This window comes from Macrobrachium nipponense, chromosome 24 (genome assembly GCF_015104395.2).
Source record: "Macrobrachium nipponense isolate FS-2020 chromosome 24, ASM1510439v2, whole genome shotgun sequence".
NCBI lineage: Eukaryota > Metazoa > Arthropoda > Malacostraca > Decapoda > Palaemonidae > Macrobrachium > Macrobrachium nipponense.
The window spans coordinates 1,163,619-1,186,709 of record NC_061091.1 but is presented as its reverse complement, the minus strand read 5'-3'; the positions used below and the strand labels follow the sequence as shown (position 1 = coordinate 1,186,709).

The following is a 23,091-nucleotide window of genomic DNA, read 5'->3' as shown; positions in this document are numbered from 1 at the left end:
GATATGTGATATATTATATATATATATATATATATATATATATATATATATATATATATATATATATATATATATATATATATATACGATGCCCACTGATGTTGAGTTTCGTCTCACGTAGAATCACCTGTTAAAGGAAGAACGTGCGGTGACTGGTCTTTTGATTTTGTCACGCGCCACCCCTTGATAAAGTGTATTTATAACTACATATAGTAGATGGGTTGGGGGGGGGGGGGGAGGGGGCGGAAGGGACTCGACGCAGAATCTGTGATATTTTTTTTTCATAACCCTTTTTTTACAATCAATTTTCCGAATCATCGCTGAATGACCTCGTTGGTCCCAGTGCTTGGCCTTTGGCCTCAAATCTATATTCAGGTGAATTCCATTCAAACTCAGATTGTTGATAAACCCTCGTCCTCCCCCCCCCCACACCCCCCCCCCCACACCCCGAAGTATAATATTTAAATCTCACCCCCTCCAAAAAGTATAATTTTTTAACTTTTCCTTTTTTTTTTTTTGACCATCTGGAAGCCCTCCCGCCATAAAGTATAATTTTTTTTTTATCCCACCCCCTTCCAAAAAGTATAATTTTTTTATTTTCATTTTTTTTTTTTGCCAACTGGAAGCCCCCGTCCCGGAATATAATATTAAAACATGATCCGTCTCCGATATTACGAAGTTTGCAAACGCCAGCAAAATTCTGACTGAACTCTACTATTAAATTCCTGCTCTTAAATTGCTTGGCGTTTTCTTAGCACACTTTGGATATGGGTAACTGAGCCAGAAGATCTGGCTGGCGTTATACGAGCTTTAGATATTCCAGCGAGGACCCGTTTTCCATTTTTTTGAAAGTTCGTGGAAGGATTTTCTTAAAAAAAAAAAGAAAAAAGTAGAGATCCCTGTATAGGATACGAGACGTTTTGCTGCAACCCCTCTCATTCCTTTTACTGTACCTCCTTTCATATTTTCTATCTATCTTCCATCTCACTGTCCACCCTCTCTAACAGTTGATTCATCGTGCAACTGCTTTGAGATTTTCCTCCTGTTACATCTTTCAAACCTTGGAAATAATTCTGGTAATTTTTTCAGTGGGCTGCCGGCCATTTACTCCATTTCCTTTTTTCCCCTCACTATTTTTCTGATTTTACCCTTTTCTACCACCTGGAAGCAGTATTTTGACCTCTCTCTCTCTCTCTCTCTCTCTCTCTCTCTCTCTCTCTCTCTCTCTCTCTCTCTCTCTCTCTGTGATAATCTTTATATTTTTTCACTTCCCTCTGTCATCCATCATATTTGACCTTTCAGTATCTCTCAGTCGCTCTCCGCCCTTTTTATACTTCATGGATTATTCAACTGTATCCTTTTTCCCCTCTTTCGTCTTTTCCCTTCGTTTGTCTTTTCTCCCTCTTTCGTCTTTTTTCCCTTTTTCATCTACCCCTTCTTCGTTTTTTCCCCTCTTTCGTCCTTTCCCCATTTTCATTTCCCCTTTCTCGTCTTTCCCCTCTTTCATTTTTTCCCGGTTTTACCCTCTTGCATTTCCCCTCTTTCATATTTCCCCACTCTTTCGTCCTTTCCCCTCTTTCATATTTCCACACTCTTTCCTCCTTTCCCCTCTTTCATATTTCCCCACTCTCTTGTCCTTTCCCCTCTTTCATTTTCCCCTTTTTCGGCTTCCCCCTCTTTATCTTTTCCCCTCTTTGATCCTTCTCTCCTTTTTTCATTTTCCCCTCTTTCATCTTTCCCCCTCCTTCGTCTTTTTCCCTTTTCCTCTCTTTCGTCTTTTTCCCCTTTTGGTCTTTTCCTTGTCATCTGTTTTCCCCTCCTCCGTCTTTCCCCCTCTTTCATTTTTCCCCGTCTTTCATCTTTTCCCAGTCTTTCGTCTTTTTCCTTGCTTTCATCTTCTTCCCCTCTTTCGTCTTCTTCCATCCATTCATTTGCCCCTCTTTCATCTTTTTCCCCTCTCATCTTTTCCCCTTTTCCATCTCTTCTTCCTCTTTTCCACATCTTTTCCCTCTCTCACGTCTTTCCCCCCTCTTTCGTCTTTTTCCCCTCTTTCGCTTTTTTTCCTCTCGTCTTTTCCCCCTTTTTCGTCTTCACCCCCTCTTTCGTCTTCCCTCTTGTCATCTTTTCTCCTTCTTTCGTCTTTTCCCCTCTTTTATCTGTTCCTCTTCTTTCATCTGTTCCCCCTCTTTCATCTGTTCCCCCTACTTTTTGTCCACCCCTCACTCTGTTTCCCTCTTTCCGTCTCCCCAGGGCTCTTTCTTTGTCCTACCCTCTTTCTCATATCTGTTTCCTCTCTTTCGTCAATCGTGAGTTTTTATTTTATTTTCCTGTCAATTTTTCGAGTTCTTTTACGTATTTAACAGTATTCTACGTATTAAACCAAATTTTATGTATTAAACTTTATGGTGTGTATAAATGCAGCAATATGCAGTGCAACGGAAATTGGAGTATTTTTCAAAAGCGTCATTAACTTGATTAAATAGTTCACACATGGGAATTTTACCTGCTGACTTTTATTGTTGCTTCAGTATGACTGTTGCTATGTATGTTTATTGATCCATGTTCACTGTTAGTCTTTTGTTATTTTTCATTAATGGCCGTTTAGGCATGATTATGCAACTAAAATAATAATAATAATAATAATAACGAAGCCCTACCAGCTACCTTCGTTTAAAAGTGGAAAAACTTAAGGAATGGCAAGGAAGAAGAAACAGGGAGAATAAAACAAAGATTCACAGACATCACGACAGACACAGTCAGACACCAACTAAAGAAAATGCCAAACTGGAAATGAAAAGCCCCAGGTCCCGATGAAGTCCATGGATACTGCTCAAAAAAAAAACTTCAAGGCCCTACACCCACGAATAGCAGAACAACTCCATTAATTGTATCTCAAATCACCAAGCACCAAATGGATGACCACAGGAAGAACATCCTTAGTACAAAAAGACAAGAGTAAGGGTAAATATAGCCAGTAACTACAGGCCTATCACCTGCCTACCAATAATGTGGAAGTTACTAACAGGTATCATCAGTGAAAGGCTATACAACTACCATCCCCCACCAACAGAAAGGCTGCAGAAGGAAGTGTAGGGGCACAAAAGACCAGCTCCTGCTCCCTGAGACAAAATGGTAATGAAGAACAGTAGGAGAAGGAAAAACCAACCTAAGCATGGCATGGATAGACTATAAGAAAGCCTTCGACATGATACCACCACACATGGCTAATAGAATGCCTGAAAATATATGGGGCAGAGGAAAATACCATCAGCTTCCTCAAAAAATTACAATGCGCAACTGGAATACATACTTACAAGCTCTGGCATAAGACTAGCAGAGGTTAATATCAGGAGAGGGATCTTCCAGGGCGACTCACTGTCCCCACTACTCTTCGTAGTAGCCATGATTCCCATGACAAAAGTACTACAGAAGATGGATGCCGGGTACCAACTCAAGAAAAGAGGCAACAGATCAACCATTCTGATGTTCATGGACGACATCAAGCTGTATGGTAAGAGCATCAAGGAAATAGATACCCTAATCCAGACTGTAAGGATTGTAGAATCTGGGGACATCAGGATGGAGTTTGGAATAGAAAAAAATCAAAAATGCGCCTTAGTCAACATCAACAAAAAGGCAAAGTAAACGAGAACTGAAGGGATAAAAGCTACCAGATGGGAGCAACATCAAACACATAGATGAGACAGGATACAAATACCTGGGAATAATGGAAGGAGGAGATATAAAACACCAAGAGATGAAGGACACGATCAGGAAAGAATATATGCAGAGAACTCAAGGCGATACTCAAGTCAAAACTCAACGCCGGAAATATGATAAAAGCTCATAAACAACATGGGCAGTGCCAGTAATCAGATACAGCGCAGGAATAGTGGAATGGACGAAGGCAGAACTCCGCCAGCAATAGATCAGAAAACCAGGAAACATATGACAATACAACAAAGCACTACACCCAAGAGCAAATACGGACAGACTATACATAACACGAAAGGAAGGAGGGAGAGGACTACTAAGTATAGAGGACTGCGTCAACATTCGAAAACAGAGCACTGGGGCAATATCTGCAAAACCAGTGAAGACGAGTGGCTTAAAGAGTGCATGGGAAGAAAGAAGGACTAATAAAAGCAGACGAAGACCCAGAAAATATACAGAGACAGAGAAAGACAGAAAGCACAGAGACTGGCACAACAAACCAATGCACGGACAATACATGAGACAGAACTAAAGAACTAGCCAGCGATGACAATTGGCAATGGCTACAGAGGGAGGCTAAAGAGCTAAAGAAGGAAACTGGAAGGAATGATAACGCGGCACAAGATCAGGCCTAAGAACCAGAGATGTTCAAAGTACGATAGACGGAAATAACATCTCTCCCATATGTAGGAAGTGCAATACGAAAAGTGAAACCATAAACCACATAGCAAGTGAATGCCCGGCACTTTGCACAGAACCAGTACAAAAAGAGGCATGATTCAGTAGCAAAAGCCCTCCCGCCACTGGAGCCTGTGCAAGAAACATCAAGCTACCTTGCATAATAAGTGTACGAGCACCAACCTGAAGGATGATAGAAAACGATCAGCAAAGATCCTCTGGGACTATGGTATCAGAACGGATAGGGTGATACCGTGCAAACAGACCAGACGTGACGTTGATTGACAAGGTCCAGAAGAAAGTATCACTCATTGATGTCGCAATACCATGGGACACCAGTTGTTGAAGAGAAAGAGAGGGAAAAAATGGGATAAGTATCAAGATCTGAAAATAGAAATAAGAAGGATATGGGATATGCCAGTGGAAATCGTACCCATAATCTAGGAGCACTAGCACGATCCCAAGATCCCTGAAAAGGAATCTAGAAAAACTAGAGGCTGAAGTAGCTCCAGGACTCATGCAGAAGAGTGTGATCCTAGAAACGGCACACATAGTAAGAAGAGTGATGACTCCTAAGGAGGCAGGATGCAGCCCGGAACCCCACACTATAATTACCACCCAGTCGAATTGGAGGACTGTGATAGAGGCAAAAAAAAAAAAAAAAAAATAATAATAATAATAATAAGAGTAGACATTAAGAGAGAAGCCAACCAACGTTACCATCAGTAATAATAATAATAATGATGGCTACCAGCTACCTTCGTTTAAAATTAAAAGTGGAAAAACTTAAGGAATGGCAATCTAGCAAAGATATAACTGTAAGAAATCCTGATTTGAATCAGAGAAAGCACACAGAAATCTGGCGTAAGTATAAACAGAGATATAAATCTAATAAAAAAAACAAAATAGAGAAAGAATTGCTGAAAAAAATTCCGTTGTTATGAGAAATGACATTTTTAATTTTTAATAGACTGGTCCGCAGATACTCTCTGGTTCGTGGAGGAGTCGAGGTACAGTCAGGGGAAGGGGAGGGGTGCGGTAGAGAATGATGGGGGTGGGGGGGGGGGGGGGGGGGGGGGGGGGGGGGGGGGGGGGGGGGGGGGGGGGGGGGGGGGGGGGGGGGGGGGGAGAGAAGGGTTCGGGATGGTAGGTGGGGGGGGTGGGGGGGGGGGGGGGGGGTGGGGGGGGGGGGGGGGGTTTTGGTAGTCGTATACCTGAGCAATGAGCTCTGAGATCAATTTGGATCAGACCCAAAGATAATGAAGGGGTTGAGAATGAAGCCCTACTTCCCCACCCACACCCACCCCACTCCCAACTGTCTTATGGTAGGACCCCCCGCCCCCCAATTGTCTGCTAGTTGGACCCCAACCCCCCACTCAATTTTGGGAAAGGATGATAGCCAGTAAATGGAGGAAAGGCGTCTCCATTATAGCTAATGGAAGATGTGGAAGAGGACTGAACAGGAAGAGGAGCAATGTGAAGACGAGAGAGAGAGAGAGAGAGAAGAGTCATAACTCGGAATACGCACTTCCACCTTTCCACTTCTTCTGTCTACTGTTAAGTTCACTTTAAGATCCGAAACTTATTTTATTTTTCCAAAATCTCAAAACTTTTTTTTCCAAAATCTAAAATTTTTTTTTTTTTTTTCAAAAATCTCACTTTTTTTTTTTTTTGTTTTCTTCAAAAATCTAAATTTTTTTTTTTTTTCAAAAATTTCAAACATTTCCCTTCCAAAATCTAAACTTTTTTTTTTTTTTTGTTTTTTTTTTTTTTTTCCAAAATCTCAAAACTTATTTTTTTCCAAAAATCTGAAATTTTTTTTTTTTTTTTTTTTTTTTTTTTTTTTTTTTTTTTTTTCCCCAAAATCTCAAACATTTTTTTTTTTTTCCCCCTCAAAACCCTCAAAAGATTTTTTTTTGTTTTTTTTTTTCCCAAATCTCAAACTTTTTTTTTTCCAAAATCTATTTTTTCCCAAAATCTCAAACTTTTTTTTCCAAAATTAAATTTTTTTTTTCCAAAATCTAAAAAAATTTTGTTTTCCAAAATCTCAAAAAAGTTTGTTTTTTAATTTAATTTTTTTTCCCCATCATTCTAGTTTCTCACCTTTATACTTTGCACGTCTACTCTACCACCTGTGATCTCTCTCTCCGCCGACACTAACCATTTCCCCAGTTTCATTCAGGTTATATTCAAGAATTTCTTCTTTCCGTTTGGTTCTGCGTCAGTTTTTTCCATGACCGTTATTTTTCCTTACTCGGGGAGTAAGCCTACAAATTACTTTGATGTTGTTGTTGTTTGCGGGGGGGTGGGGGGGGGGGGGGGGGGCGGGGGGGGGGGGGGGGGGGGGGGGGGGGGGGGGGGGGGGGGGGGGGGGGGGGGGGGGGGGCCTTGGAAAAGGTCTATGGAGAAGCTTAAAAAGGTCTGAAAAGGGTGTTTCGCGTTGAGGCAAAGATACAGGAATGTTAGGATAGGATATTTATGATTTATTTAGTAGAATGAAAATATAAAGAATAAATAATGCTTATGCAAACTGTACAAAACAATTATTTCTAACAAAATACAGCGTATTTATCTTACTTTTCGTCGGTGCAAAAAATCTCTATTTGATCTTAAATTTCAGCACGCGCCACGAATAAGCTGGAGGTCGGATCACGCCTTGTTTTAATTGGATCCCTTTCCCACCTCCATTTACCTTTGCAATCTATGCAATAATTCCACGCCCTTGATATCAATATCCGTAATCATTCCATTTTCTCGATTCCAACATTATATTTTTCGTGCTCGTGTTCCCTCTTATCGACCTCTTTCGATAATTCCATCAGATTCTCATTTGAATATTATTATATTTTTCTCATTTATCCACCTTTCATTAGTTTTTCATTTCATTACACCGTTTTTATAAATTTTTAGATTGTTTTCTCGGGTGTAACTTTTGTTTACCTTCATCCCGTACTCGGTCGAGTATGATAATTATTGACTTGTAATTCACACGTATACTTTTATCTTTAATTTGATCATTTCTTTAGTTCATTCTAGATACATATAAACACCAGGTTTATGGTTTCTTATCTTAAACTACTTTGCAATTGAGTGATAATTCATTTCCCATTTAATGACAGAAAGCGATCCACAATTTCCTTCCATGGATTCACTGCTAATCTCTCTCTCTCTCTCTCTCTCTCTCTCTCTCTCTCTCTCTCTCTCTCTCTCTCTCTCTCTCTCTCTCTCTCTGATTCGCGGGTTTTAATTTCCTTTACGGTAATAGGATCATATCCCTCCCAGGCTACATTTCATGTCGGTTCAAAATTGCATAAGAATAGTTATGTTGGTTCAATTTGGGAAGAGCAAGTGCTATTCTGTATGTAAGACGTTTTACTTTATATGAATGTGTGTGTGTGTGTGTATATATATATATATATATATATATATATATATATATATATATATATATATATATATTTATATATATATATATGATGAGAGAGAGAGAGAGAGAAATCACCATCACACCCACACCCACACCTAACAGATAAGAGGGAGCACTCACCCCTTTTTGACAGCCTTCACGCCCTCGATGGGACTGCTTTGGTTGAACTGCCTCATGTAGGCGTGCATGACGGGGAAGGACTTCTTCATGAGGACGTCGGTGTTGCCGTGCAGCGTCGTGGCGAACTTGAAGGGCGGCTTCATCGAGGTCGGGTTTCTGCAGCTGCCGGGGGAGAGATGGGAACGAATGGCGGGGTCAGTCGAGGTCGAGTGAAACTGTGTTTGTGTGTGTGTGTATTATTATATAGTATATATATATATATATATATATATATATATATATAATATATATATATATATATATATATATATATATATATATACAGGGTGTACCACATTTTTGAAAAACCTGCGAAAATAAGACTCATACTTAAAAGACTAGCAATCCAGTCTCCTAATGCGCTTCATCAACCCTCCTTCCCCCTCAACCCCCTCCCTTTCCCCCCTTCCCCCCCGCTCCCCACCCCCTTCTCCCTGACTACTCAGACATCACACGTATACACCATGTTGACCGAGAAAGCAGCTTATTAAGGAAAACGGTTTATTTCAAAAATTCGTCTTGCCAATAAACAAAATCTTCAAGTGCATATGTTTATAGAATATTTTCCGCTTTAAAATGAATAATTTTCTTTCCTTTCTCTTTCCCTCGAAAAAGTATTTGCAGCAAATACTCGCTTTACAACCCTGTCTAAAATAAAAAACGATACTAAAAGGTTATTTTCTACACTTACCCGCTTATCTTCAACGCCGGTCAGGTCGTAGAACTCCTCCCTGGTAATCATGAAGGCGGCCAAGTTGGCAGTGTAGATAGCGAGGAAGATAAGGGCGAACATGGCCCATACGTTACCCATGAATCTGCAAAGGAAGAAAAAGGATGGACGTCAAAGTACTCTTAATTCGTCGGAGAGCTGACCTTAGAAAACGCTTAGCAGGCCTCGCAAATTCCTTAGATGTACACTGGTATTGCACCACTCCCGGTTTTTTATTACTCAGTGAGTAAGCCTACAAACTACTTGCTTGTTGTCGTTGTTTTTGCTGTTGTTGTTCTTGTTGGGGATGGTAGGAGAGGTCTATGGAAGAGCATGAAAAGGCCTGAAAAAGGTTTTTCATGTTGAGTTAAAGATACGGGAAATTTAGGATGGAATATTTATATGTTAATGTATGTACGTATATATATTACAATAATATATATTATATATATATATAGTCTATAATCAAATATATATAATATATGTATATAATAATAAATCTATCTAATATATATATCTATATATTATGTATATATATATATATATTATGTATATAATATATTTATGTTAGGTAGATATTATATTTATGTATATATATATATTTATGTATATATATAATTTATGTAAGATAATATATTTTGGTATAATATATATATATTATGTATCTATATAATATATATAATATTATGTATATATATTCAGAAATAAGGTATAATATATATATAATATATATAATATATATCTATTAATATATATATATAGAAACGTAAATTAATATGGATTATAATATATAATATCTATGACAAAATAATATATTTCAATAAGATATTAATATATAGTATTATATCATAATATATATATTAATAGTTATCATAATTAATATATATATAAGTTCTATATAATAAATATATATATTATATATATATTATATATATATATATATATATATAAATATATATATATAATATGGGGATACAATCCACAATGAAGTAAATTCCTCTTGTAGTTTAAAATATATATTACTTGTATAAGGATTAAGCTTTCGACCATCAACTGTGGTCTTGTTCACTAAAGTGTGATATGTCACCTCAAGGAACTGACAAGAAAGAGCACAAGCATTTGAAAAAACAAAAAACACGGTTAGGAAACAAGCTAGTTCAAATTATGAATGATCAGGCGGTTGAGCCCTCGTTCTTTCCAGAATTCGTCTTGATCTTCGTGGGGGAATGTTTCTATTGTCAACTGCTTGTTCTATGGGGGGTGGGTGGTTAGTTGGAGAAATGACCTGAGTGGAGTAAACAGGAGAGGAAGCAGCATCGTTATTGGCACATATATTTCTAAAGTTTGAAATTTTCCCTTTCCTACATATCTCCTCACAAAATAGCTGTATTTTCTGTAATGCCAGTATTTCCTGCAAAGGTCTCGTTTAATGAAATTAACGCCCCATTCTACTACTCGTCTCAAAGTCCGGTCGTTACATGCAAAAAACAACCTTTTGTACCTTTAAAATTTATAGCGTGGTTTTTTTCTCACCATGTATGTTGCGCAATTGCACTGTATGAACTTCCCCTTCTGCAAGCAGCAACGTGTTCTTCCCTTCTCTTATCAAGGAACGTCCGCTTTCTCCCACTTAACATTCATTGCAATCACTACAAGGTATTACATATACTCCTACATTCTCTCTATTACCCGGGTTATTTTTAATGAGTTTCTTCTTGATTGTACTATTGTACTGAAAAACTACGTTGAAGCCGTTCTTTTTTCCTTTAAGCTGCCTAGAAAATTTATTAAGTTCTCTGTTATAAGGAAGAGCAAGAGATGCCTTAAAATCTGCCTTTTCAGTTATATCATGAGGGGCGTAAAACCATCGATCTAGCTTTAGATAGAGACTGTAGTGTAAAAAACTTTGGTAACACAGTTTAGTAAAAACTATCTATCAAGAAATTTATTTCGGCGTCAATGAACTGGAGATCACATATTCGGTATGCTCGAAAAAAACAAATTGGTTAAAAACGTTGTGCTTTACTTTCGGTTCATGATATGAAAGTAATGGATATAGGTGTTTGTGTGGGTCTTCCTATACACGCTGAATTTAAAGTCACTACTCACTGTGTCTCTATGAACTACCATATCTAGAAAGGGAAGCCTATTTTCCATTTCCTTTTCCACTGTAAATTTAATAGAGGGCAAAAAAACCACCCATTTAGCAACTCTAAAAACCTATGAAAGGCTTCCTCGCCGTGTCTATCAAAACAATAAAAACATCATCTACATACCTAACCCAAATTTCAGGCTTGATGTCTTCTGGTAGTGTGTCAACGTAAACCTTTTCGAAAAATTCCATACATAAGTTAGCCAATATAGGGGAGAGAGGTGAGCCCATCGAGACCCCGGATTTTTGTTGATAGAACGAACCATTAAACTCAAAAATTGTAGATTCAACGCAAATGTTAATCAAATGACAAAATTATCTATGTGCATAGGTGGCTTGAAAAAATATTGATCTGAGGCTAATTTCTTCAAGTTGTCGAGCACGAAAACTCCAGTGGTACATTTGTGAATAAAGAAACTATATCTAGACTGTACATAGTACCTATATAATTCTTTTCCTTAATTTGATCCATAAAATCCATCCTACTGTGCTTAATGTGAGATTTCGAAATTTGTCCTATTAATTTCCCCAAAAACATCCGCTAACCCATGATGACAGATCCGACTGAGGATTGTTTGCAGCTAGCGACAATGGGCCTTAAAGGACACCCCTTCCTTGTGAATCTTGGGAGTTCCGTAAAAATAACTAAAAGACGGCAGTTTTTTCTCGCTAGCTTACTCAGGACTATATTTCTGGTTTCTTTTTTTCCACACCACCAGATATAGTTTCTTATTTTCACAAATGTTACCACTGAGTTTCGTGCTCGACAACTTGAAGATTAGCCTAGCGCACGATAATATTTTCAAGCCACCTATGCACATAGATAAATTTTGTCATTTGATTAACATTTGCGTTGAATCTACAATTTTTGAGTTTAATGGTTCGTTCTATCAACAAAAATCCGGGGTCTCGATGGGCTCACCTCTCTCCCCTATATTGGCTAACTTATGTATGAATTTTTTCGAAAAGGTTTACCGTTGACACACTACCAGAAGACATCAAGCCTGAAATTTTGGGTTAGGTATGTAGATGATGTTTTTATTGTTTATAGACACGGCGAGGAAGCCTTTCATAGGTTTTTAGAGTTGCTAAATGGTTTTTTTGCCCTCTATTAAATTTACAGTGGAAAAGGAAAATGGAAAATAGGCTTCCCTTTCTAGATATGGTAGTTCATAGAGCCACAGTGAGTAGTGACTTTAAATTCAGGCGTGTATAGGAAGAACACCCACACAAACACCTATATTCCATTACTTTCATATCATGAACCGAAAGTAAAAGCACAACGTTTTAACCAATTTGTTTTTTCGAGCATACCGAATATGTGATCCCCAGTTCATTGACGCCGAAATAAATTTCTTGGTAGATAGTTTTACTAAACTGTGTTCCCACCCAAAGTTTTTATACTACGTCTCTATCTAAAGCTAGATCGATGTTTTACGCCCCTCATGATATAACTGAAAAGGCAGATTTTAAGGCATCTCTTGCTCTTCCTTATAACAGAGAACTTAATAAATTTTTCTAGGCAGCTTAAAAGGAAAGAAAAAAAGAACGGCTTCAACGTAGTTTTTCAGTACAATAGTACAATCAAGAAGAAACTCATTAAAAATAACCCGGTAATAGAGAGAATGTAGGAGTATATGTAATACCTTGTAGTGATTGCAATGAATGTTACGTGGGAGAAAAGCGGACGTTCCATTGATAAGAGAAGGGAAGAACACGTTGCTGCTTGCAGAAGGGGAAGTTCATACAGTGCAATTGCGCAACATACATGGGAGAAAAACCACGCTATAAATTTTAAAGGTACAAAGGTTGTTTTTTGCATGTAACGACCGGACTTTGAGACGAGTAGTAGAAGGGGCGTTAATTTCATTAAACGAGACCTTTGCAGGAAATCATACTGGCATTACCAGAAAATACAGCTATTTGAGGAGATATGTAGGAAAGGGAAAAAATTCAAACTTTAGAAATATATGTGCCAATAACGATGCTGCTTCCTCTCCTGTTTACTCCAACGGGCGGGTCATTTCTCCAACTAACCACCCAACCACCATAGAACAAAGCAGTTGACAATAGAAACTTAAAACATTCCCCCACGAAGATCAAGACGAATTTCGGAAAGAACGAGGGCTCAACCGCTGATCATTCATAATTTGAACTAGCTTGTTTCCTAACCGTTGTTTTTTCAAATGCTTTGTGCTCTTTCTTGTCAGTTCCTTGAGGTGACATATCACACTTTAGTGAACAAGACCACAGTTGATGGTCGAAAGCTTTAATCCTATACAAGTAATATATAGTTTTAAACTACAAGAGGAATTTACTTCATTGTGGATTGTATCCCCATTTACTTAGAGGTACGACATAGTACCTGGCTCTGCATATATATATATATATATCATATATATATATATATATATATATATATATATATATATATATATATATATATATATATATATATATATATCTATATAATTATATTTATATGTTAATGTATGTATATATATTAATATATATATATTATATATATATATTATATATATATATTATATATAGCTATATGCATATATATATATAGTATATATTATTTATTTATATATAATATTTATTTATTTAATTTAAATTTTTATACAACCCACGTAAATTATTATCTGTTGGTCGGACACAATCCAGAACCTACATTATTCATTGGTAAGTTCAAATAGAAAAAAAAATAACGTAATCTCTAAGCGTAAGCAGCTCAGCGTCACTAAGCTGAGAGAAGAGATTCGACCAAATTCAAAATTCAAACTCGCATTTTCTTCTCTTTGAGTCGTCAGAGCAACTAATGGTTTTCGTCCGTGTGTTTCACCATCGGAGAGTATTTCTTTTTTGAATGTTTAATGAGCATACTTTGTTTTCGCTTACTCGGGGAGTAAGCCTGCAAACTATGTTGTTGTTGTTTGTGGGGGACAGTTAGCAAAAGATCTATGTTAGAGCCTAAAAAGGTCTGAAAAAGGTGTTTTGCGTTGAGTTAAAGATACAGGAATTTTAGGATAGGATATTTATGATTTATTTATTATAATGAAAATGTAAGAAATAAATAATGTGGATGTTAAACAGTACAGAATTCATCTCTAATAAAATATAACGTATTTATTTTAATTTTCATTGGTGAAACAACTCGCTATTCGACCTTAGATTTTAGCACGCGCCACAAGTAAGCTCGAGGTCGGATCACGCCTTGTTCCTCTCACTGATTCATATGCCTTGAGGGTCATTGACCTTTCACGCTAGTCCCTCGTAGAGGCAAGGGAATGAATTATTCATTTACCCTTCAGGGACAGACGTTGGATGCTGACTTATAGTATACTGATAATTACGAGAACACATGAATCATTCATCACGTTAAGAGGGCAGACTTGGAGTATAGTATTGCACTAAAAGTAGCTATCCTTTGGTGCCGATTTCATGTACATACTCGCATGTTATCGTGTTATCTTATGTGTCTAGTTTGTATGTTGTCTATTCTTTGTATATGTATATAGCCGTAAGCTAAAAATATAAATTATTATTATTATTAAAATGTTAATGATATACGCATATATTTTTAGGTGTATAACTGAAGAACGAAAAGTTGGAATGTGATGAATATATAAAGGTGAAATCCACAAAAGGAAGTGAAACAACGGATTAACCGCTGCGAGACCTTTCAGTTCTCGTCCGTTACTAAGTATAAGCTTAGTCAAGGACGAAACTCGAAAGGCCTTGCAGATATTACTCCATTGTTTCACTTACCTTCGTAGATTTCGTCTTTACTTTTTTTAGATATTTCTATGTGAAATTCCTTATAAACATTTATTTTTAGTTTTTTATTTAGATTTATTATTAACGGCGTCAATCACCTAGATAGTGTGACGCCAGTTTCAATAGACGTAATAGATAACTCAATCAAGCGCATCAGTGGCATGATCGGTATGGTCTTGGCCTGCCACCTCGGTGGCCGCGAGTTCGATTCTCCTCGGGCATTCCATTGAAGATTCAGAGATGTTGTGTCTTTCTGGTGATGGAAGCCCACTCTCGACGTGGTTCGGAAGTCACGTCAAGCTGTTGGTCCCGTTGCTGAATAACCACTGCTGGTTCCATGCAACATAGGAACACCATTAAAAACACTTTCAATCAATCCCGTAAAGGTAATTAATGAATATTCAGCGTCCCTGAAAGGTGAATCAACTCACCTGGCCGTGTACCCTCTTGGGCAGTCTACGTTGACAGCTGCTTGGAAGAGTATGGCCCAGACCATCCAAAGGGTCCTCAGAAGGGAAAACCGGTGGTTGTTCGGCGCCGCCAGCTGGCAAGGAAGAGAGGTCAAAAGAGAGGTCAAGGTCAAAGATTGATTGGAGGATATTTAGGTCAAACGGTCAACGATTAAAGGGGTGGTAAGGTTTGAATGTAAGAGGGAGTTAGCTGCTCGACGTATTAAATAATAATAATAATAATAATAATAATAATAATAATAATAATAATAATAATAATAATATAATAAATGTTCTAAGGGGTCCACATTAATAACATTGTTAAAAGCTCGTCTAAGATTTATAAATTATTCACGAACTTTTAACATTGTTATTATTGTGGACGCCTTAGAATATTGTATAGACTCTCGTGATAGAGTGGTTTTCCCAATAATAATAATAATAATAATAATAATAATAATAATAACAATAATAATAATAATATAATATTGATAATAATAATAATTTTCATATCAGCCCAGAGACGTATACAGGAAATATATATAACAGAGACAATGAGGGGGAGAGGTTATTGAGCTGAAATAGAAGTCAGATTCTAATTGTTAAAGATTAAAGATAATTTAATGCTACATTTTTTTTAAAGACTTCAAGAGTGTTTATGCAGAAGTAAACAAGAGTCTTTGAACGAAGTTGATTTTAAATACTGTTTGGAATAGACGATAGTAGAATTCAAATGGTCGAACCACCAATCGTATACATGTATATACATTTGCAATGGGTCAGTCTGCAGTCTCTTGCAAAAGAGTTTCCCATTTGGATTTTTGAGGTCTTCAGTCACTTGTTGGCAGTCTGTTTACATTATGGTGTCGTCTTAGTCATTTTTTAAAAGTCGCTCTTATAAAGATGTTCTCGGTTTAGTCTCCTTTGTAAGTCTATTTTATATTAATTCTATTTAGTCTCGAGTTTCTTCCAAAAGTCTTTCAACCTTTGGCCTTGTTTAGTCCGCTGTCTTTTTCGAAAACTTCCCTCTTTATTAAGACCTTCGTTCGGTTTCCAATGTGTTTTGAAAGTCTTTTACCCCAGACAGGTTTTGGCCTCGAGTCTCTAACAGAAGTCTTTTTTTAAGTTAAGGTATGCCCTTTTTCCAATCTCCTTCTCATTTCTTTATATTAGGGTTGATTTTGTTTCAAATATCTTTTGAATACCTTCTCCATTTGGTATGGTAAGGTGTCTATACTCTTTTTTCTTTTTTTCCATCTGTCCATCCGCCTGTGATGGTCGCGCATGGTAACACTGCGTCCCGGGCTTTAAATAGTTACGCTACGTGTAAGTTTTAGGTAAATAAAAGGAAATTTGGTTGTACGTTTGCAACTGAAATATGTTTTAATAATTTACTGTATGCGAATTACACCTTTAATATTCGAAATAGGATATTATTTAAAGCCCTGGATGCAGTGTTACCATGCGCAAACACCACAGGCGGATGGACAGATGAAAAAAAAACAGGGTGTAGTCCAGCCTAGTCACAAACAGTACACAATCCACATATTAGTGGCACTGATGGGTCAGAGATGTGTATTTCTGGTGATAGAAGTTCATTCTCGACGTGGTTCGGAAGTCACGTAAAGCCATTTGTCCCGTTTCTGAATAACCACTGGTTCCGTGCAAAGTAAAAACCATGCAAACAAACAAACAAACATGGGAAATTTCACTATTCATTCACATCAAACAAATGAACCTTTTGTTGCAAGGGCAAAGTTCGTCGTATGTTTAAATGCCAGCACAAAGTTTCCCCAATTTGATATTTACCTTCATGTTATAACCAGATGGACTGAGCCACTCGAACAGGAAAATGGACACGGCTGCTACCTGGATGGCAACCAGAGCAACTAGCATCCATGAGGCCGTGTCGAAAGGTTCTGTTGATGTGGGGAAAAACAGAGGAAAAAAAGTGGTTATCAAGAGAATCATTGACAAGGAGGACCGTGCTGGTCATCGAAAGCTTTCTGCTTTGTATTGTAAATAACAAGATCAAACAGACATATTATTGTGGATTTACTTTTCCATTTTATTTTATTAACTCATGTGATTATGAGGTTTCTTTGAAGAGAATCATTGATAGTCACAGGGTGTTGAAACGTTAATAGGCTGAAAATGAATAAAATTGATTGGTTAATTTTTTTCCATCTCATTTAGATTCAGAGGAAAAAAAGTGGTTATCAAGAGAATCATTGATAGTCACAGGGTGTTGAATTGTTGATAGGCTGAAAATAAATAAAATTAATTGGTTAATTTTTTTGTAATTGGTTAATTTTTTTGTCATCTCATTTAGATTTGAGGTGAATGCTACGTCCACTGCATTCAGTTGATAGAGAGTTGTTTTTTCAATCTTTCTAATGATTAATTTGAATTTTTTGACCTCATGAATGATTAATTCAATCATTTAGGCTCTTCAAGGATTAATTTAATTTGTTTGACTCTATAAGGATTAAATAATTTCATACCTCTATAATGATGAAATAATTTTATACCTCTCTAAGGATTAAATAATTGTATACCTCTATAAGTATTAATTTTCTTTCCTCTATAAGGGTCAATTTAATTTTTTTTTTTGGCAAAGTTGTCGACGTCGGACCTATGAAATGGCAAACACTCATCTTGAATAAAAGCAGTTTAGATAATTTAGGAAACACTGAAGGAATGAAGGAGAAAGAGAGAGAGAGAGAAATTTCAGCCACTAGAAGCAGTTTAGATAATTCAGGAAACCCTGTAAGAGAGAGAGAGAGAGTGAATTCAGTCACTAGAAGCAGTTTAAATTTAGGAAACGCTGAAGGAATGAGAGAGAGAGAATTCAGTCACTAGAAGCAGTTTAGATAATTCAGGAAACGCTGAAGGAAGGAGAGAGAGAGAGAGAGAGAGAGAGAGAGAGAGAGTGAATTCAGTCACTAGAAGCAGTTGAGATAATTCAGGAAACACTAAAGGAAGGAAGGAGAGAGAGAGAGAGATAAAATTCCACCACCTGGGAATGGACGTCACGAACGACTGACTGTCTGTGAATTCGCGAAGCCTGTTGCTGCGCACAACGAAAACGCTGAGTGCGACACCAGGGAATATACAACAACAAAGAGACAGAAAAGCGCCGGGCAGATTAAACTCTGGGAAGGGAAGGGGATGCACAAAAGGCGAATGGAAACACAGGGGGTGTAAATGGGATGTAGAGATAGACAATAAACAAAGGGGCGATGGAAATCGTGCAAGTGACCCCGAGGTCAAATTGAAAGGCGGTCTTGGCGCTGCTGAGGAAAAATGGGGAATTCTGTTAGAGGGGAGAGGCAGAGCGGCCCACCAAGGGATGGGGTGGACGCGGCAGGGACGCGAATGGGGAAGGAGCGGGAGAGGAAGAAGAAAAAGAAGGAGGGGGAGGAGAGAAAGAAGGAGGAGGAGAAGAAGAAGGAGGAGGAGGATGAGAAGAAGTAGGAGGAGAAGAAAAGGAAGAAAGAGGACGAGGAGGAGAGGAAGAAGAAGAAGGAGAGGAGGAAGAAGAAGAAAAAGGAGGAGGAGGAGAGGAAGAAGAAGAAAAAGGAAGAGGAGGAAGAGGTGGAGGAGAGGAAGAAGAAGAAGAATGAGGAATAGTCTCAGTTGGGGACGAGGTTATGATCGTAAAAGGTATTTTATAAAATAGCTGATAATTACGAATTAAACACTACATAATATATATATATATCTTAATTATATTAATATTATAATATATATAAATATATAATATTATATATAATATATAATCTATATAATATATATAGATATAAATCTTCTGTTAAAACAGGAAACGTCTCAAGTATAAAAGACTCATAAAAACACTGATTTAAAACTATGGACTATATTTCGGTGGACTGACCTCCACCCTTACAAGTAGTGAATGACAGATGTTACAATGGCGAAATATTTAGTGGGAGATATTATGCCCTCAGGTGATGCCTGGCGTCACGGCGGATCGAGACAATTAACAGAACCAACGCCAGCTTAGCGGTGACCCCAGGCACCACCTAAGGTCATTCCTTGGAAGCTTGAATTCCAAGTCAGTGGCCCCTTTGGTGAGCTTGTTCCACGCGAATTGGTTTCATCTACTGAAATAATAATGATAATATATTGAATGTTCTAAAAAACACCTCGATTACTGGAGATATGAATATTTTGAAGGTGTTTAACTCTAAGGACTCCCCCACCACATTTCAATTACCGGACGGAGATACTGGAAGTTACTCCCAACCTGACTCTATTTAACATAAAATTGGATTTTGTTTATAGTGAGCTGGAAAGGCGCGTTAAAATAAAGTTCTTTTTCAGGGACGCTTTGCTAAATCGGTTGTATTAAGTTCGTCATTACCTTATTTGAATTTAAAGTTGATATTGCCAGTTATTTGGTGCTAGGTATTCATTGCAAGCAAATAAAGAAAATTCCTTTTCTCAAATATACTATTTTTTTAAAACATCACCCTTGATTCCTTTCACATTTATTCAGATTATTCTTCATCGAGAGGTAACGAATTTTACCTAAAAAGTTGCCAGCCTCATATTTCACTCGGGTTTTCAAACCTTTTTTCAGAATTTGCATTTTTTTTTCTACTTTGCGAAATGCATATGCGATTATTTTTTCCACCTTTTCTCTTTTATTGTGGCCTGTTTTTCAAACCTTTTTCAGAATTTGTGGTTTTATTATTATTATTTTTTTTGCAAAATGCATTTGCATTCTTTTTCCTTTTTTTGCAAAATGCATTTGCGATTTTTTTTCTTTTTTTTTTTGCAAAATGCATTTGCGATTTTTTTCCTTTTTTTGCAAAATGCATTTGCGATTTTTTTCCTTTTTTTGCAAAATGCATTTGCGATTTGTCTCTTTTTTTTGCAAAATGGATTTGCGATTTTTTTTATTGTGGCCTTTTACATCGGATGTAAGTTTTTAGCAGCGAGCACTACTTACTATAGATTCACATCAAGCGTGCATCTGACGTCTAGGTCCGTCCCTTACGACGCTCCTGAGGGATACTTTCGAAAGTCGTATCCCTCAGGATAGATGGAACGTACATCCTATCTATGTGAACTCTCGAGAGAGACTGAGAGTTTCCAGCCCCGTGATTGGCTCATCAACAGCCAATCACGAGCGTCTTAAGGGACTGGCCTAGACGTCAGATGCACGCTTGATGTGAATTCTACTGTAGGTTACTACCACGGGGGGGGGGGCTTAGGGGGGAGGCATCTTTCGATGGGTCCTAAGTGCACACGAGCCACAAAACCCTCCTCGACTCCGTCACGGCGCTTGTCACGTGACACCTCATTTGCCAATCCCGGAAGTGGAAGAAGGAACCTCGACTTGACTTTCACTCGTCGTTGACATTTGCAAGACGTTGCGCGGGCTGAGAGTTAATTAACTGGAAATCGGTTTCGCGCGCAAAATACCAGAGGTCCTTTTCCGCTGGAGCTATGACACGGTTGTCAGCGCGTAATTATGTTTGTCGATATTCTTGCAAAATGCGAGATGAGAGAGAGAGAGAGAGAGAGAGAGAGAGAGAGAGAGAGATAGAATAGAGAGAGAGAGATTTTTATGTTGCTTTTCTATCATGACGAACAGTTCTTGGGTCTGCACGCGCAAGATGTATTTGAATGTCTGAATGTCCCGTGTGTGTGTGTGTGTGCGTGTGTGTGTGTGTGTATGTGTATATGTGGGTGTATATATGTGTATATGTATGTGTGTAAGGCTGAAGAAGTGATCTGAACTGTATATTCAGTGCATAGGGGGCTGAAGTTGTGCCCAGATAAATTGAAACATAGGTCAGACAGCTATAGTGCTCAAACATTATTAAGCCTTCTTCCCTTCCTCAGGTACACTCACGACAAAAGCAAAAGGATGTGTGTCAATTTTCGCTTACTCGGGGAGTAAGCTTACAAACTACTTTGTTGTTTGTTCTTGTTGTTGGGGGAGTAGGAAAGGTCTATGAAAAAGCCTAAAAATGTCTGAAAAAGTGTTACGTGTCGCGTTAAAGATACAGTAATCTTTGGATAGGATATTTATGATTTATTTATTAGAATGAAAATGTGAAAAAATAAATAATGTGATTGTTAAACAGCACAGAACAATTATTTCAAATAAAATATAGCGAATTTATTTTAATTTTCGTTGGTGAAACGACACGCTAGATTTTAGCACGCGTCCCCAAGTAAGCTGGAGGTCGGATCACGCCTTGTTGTAAATGAGGTCAGTTAGGCAGCAGCATCTTCTATACGATAAGAAATGTGTTTTTTCCCCACACTCGCTTCTGTAGTGATATTACCCACTAAACCTACGTAGATCCAAGACCCTTTGTTCAAATTCCTGGTCACTGCATTCAGTTGAAGAGTCATAGGCAACTTTTTTTTTCATTGACATACTGCCCCATTTTCCTTTGCGTTTGGTGGTGTTTATACGATTAGTTTTTGTAGATTTTTTAATGTTTTCATGACATCGACCGTTCATGTTCTCAAAATGATCCTTTGCAGTATTTTTTCTTATTAAATCCGAGCATAATTGTTGACACTTCGTCAGGGATCGACACAAACACCTGGGCAAGTCTCCTCATGATCACATCGCTTCGATATTACCTCTCATGAAAATAAGGCGTGGTCCGACCCCTAGCTTACTCGGGGCGCGTAGTAAAATCTACGGCCAAATAGATCCTTCTTTCACCAACGGAAATTAAAATACATACGCTATATTTCATTAAAAATAGTTGTTCTGTCCTGTTTAACATGTACATTACTTATTTTTGACATTTTCATTCTAATAAATAGATCCTAAATATCCTATCCTAAAATTCCTGTACCTTTAACTCAACGCGAAACACCTTTTCTCAGACCTATTTAGGCTTTTCCATAGATCTTTCCAACCCTCCCCCCCAACAACAACAGCAACAACAAAGTAGTTTGTAGGCTTACTCACCGAGTAAGCGAGAATAGGAGCTTTCATCTTCAATGATTGCATTCGTAGCCAGTATAAAGTCACGACTTCTTCAAATATGTCATTAAATATAAACTTGCTTTTCATGTTGGACTTGTGTAGTGTGTTACAGTCTTTATTAATAAAGTAGATTTCGTTGTAGGGTTTAATAGCTTCTCAGAGAGAGAGAGAGAGAGAGAGAGAGAGAGAGAGAGAGAGATCCATTTACTACTGATGTTGGAAAAAGTGATAATTATAAACAATTCATCCGCAGTTTGGAGAGAGAGAGAGAGAGAGAGAGAGAGAGAGGAGAGAGAGAGAGATCCATATTTACCACTGATCGTCAGAAAAAGTGATAATATAAACAATTCATCCGCAGTTTGAGAGAGAGAGAGAGAGAGAGAGAGAGAGATCCATTTACCACTGATGTCAGAAAAAGTGATAATTATAAACAATTCATCCGCAGTTTGGAGAGAGAGAGAGAGAGAGAGAGGAGAGACCGATGAGAGAGAGAGAGATCATTTCATACCACCTAGCGTAAAAGAGTGAGATTATTTTAAACAATTCAGCCGCCATTTGGTGAGAGAGAGAGAGAGAGAGAGAGAGAGAGAGAGAGAGAGAGAAACCTGAGCGCTTGACGTGTGAGCTTAAACTTGTTGCTGATCGAGTTGCATGAACCTGTTGCATTTATCCGCACCTGTTGCATTTATCCGCACCTGTTGCATGCCAGTCCATGCCAATGTTTCCGCTTCGACGGCATTCCCCGATCATATATATGCTATATATATATATATATATATATATATATATGATATATATATATATATATATATATATATATATATATATATATATACTCTTCTAGAAGCCTCAGACTTTCCAGTCGAAATGTATTTCTAAGCTTTCTTTTCAGCCTCTTAAATGGAATCTTTCGTCAATGGGTTTATTCCACCTTCGGGGGTGGGGGGGGGGGGGGGTGGGGGGGGGGGGGGGGGGGGGAGTGAAGTTCAAAGGTCACCGCGCTGTTAAAGTCATCTAATTCTAACGGTTACACCC

At 37.8% G+C, this 23,091-nt stretch overlaps 1 protein-coding gene across 1 annotated transcript in view; it reads right to left on the bottom strand.

Moving 5' to 3' along the window:
• Window positions 1-23,091, bottom strand: part of LOC135204658 (glutamate receptor ionotropic, NMDA 2B-like) — a gene marked incomplete in the record, with an annotated part of 496,073 nt that overhangs the window by 25,475 nt on the left and 447,507 nt on the right. Inside the window, 4 exon segments of the mRNA XM_064234808.1 lie at window positions 7,940-8,076; window positions 8,646-8,793; window positions 15,054-15,166; window positions 16,881-16,990. Coding sequence (XP_064090878.1) covers window positions 7,940-8,076; window positions 8,646-8,793; window positions 15,054-15,166; window positions 16,881-16,990 — 508 coding nt within the window.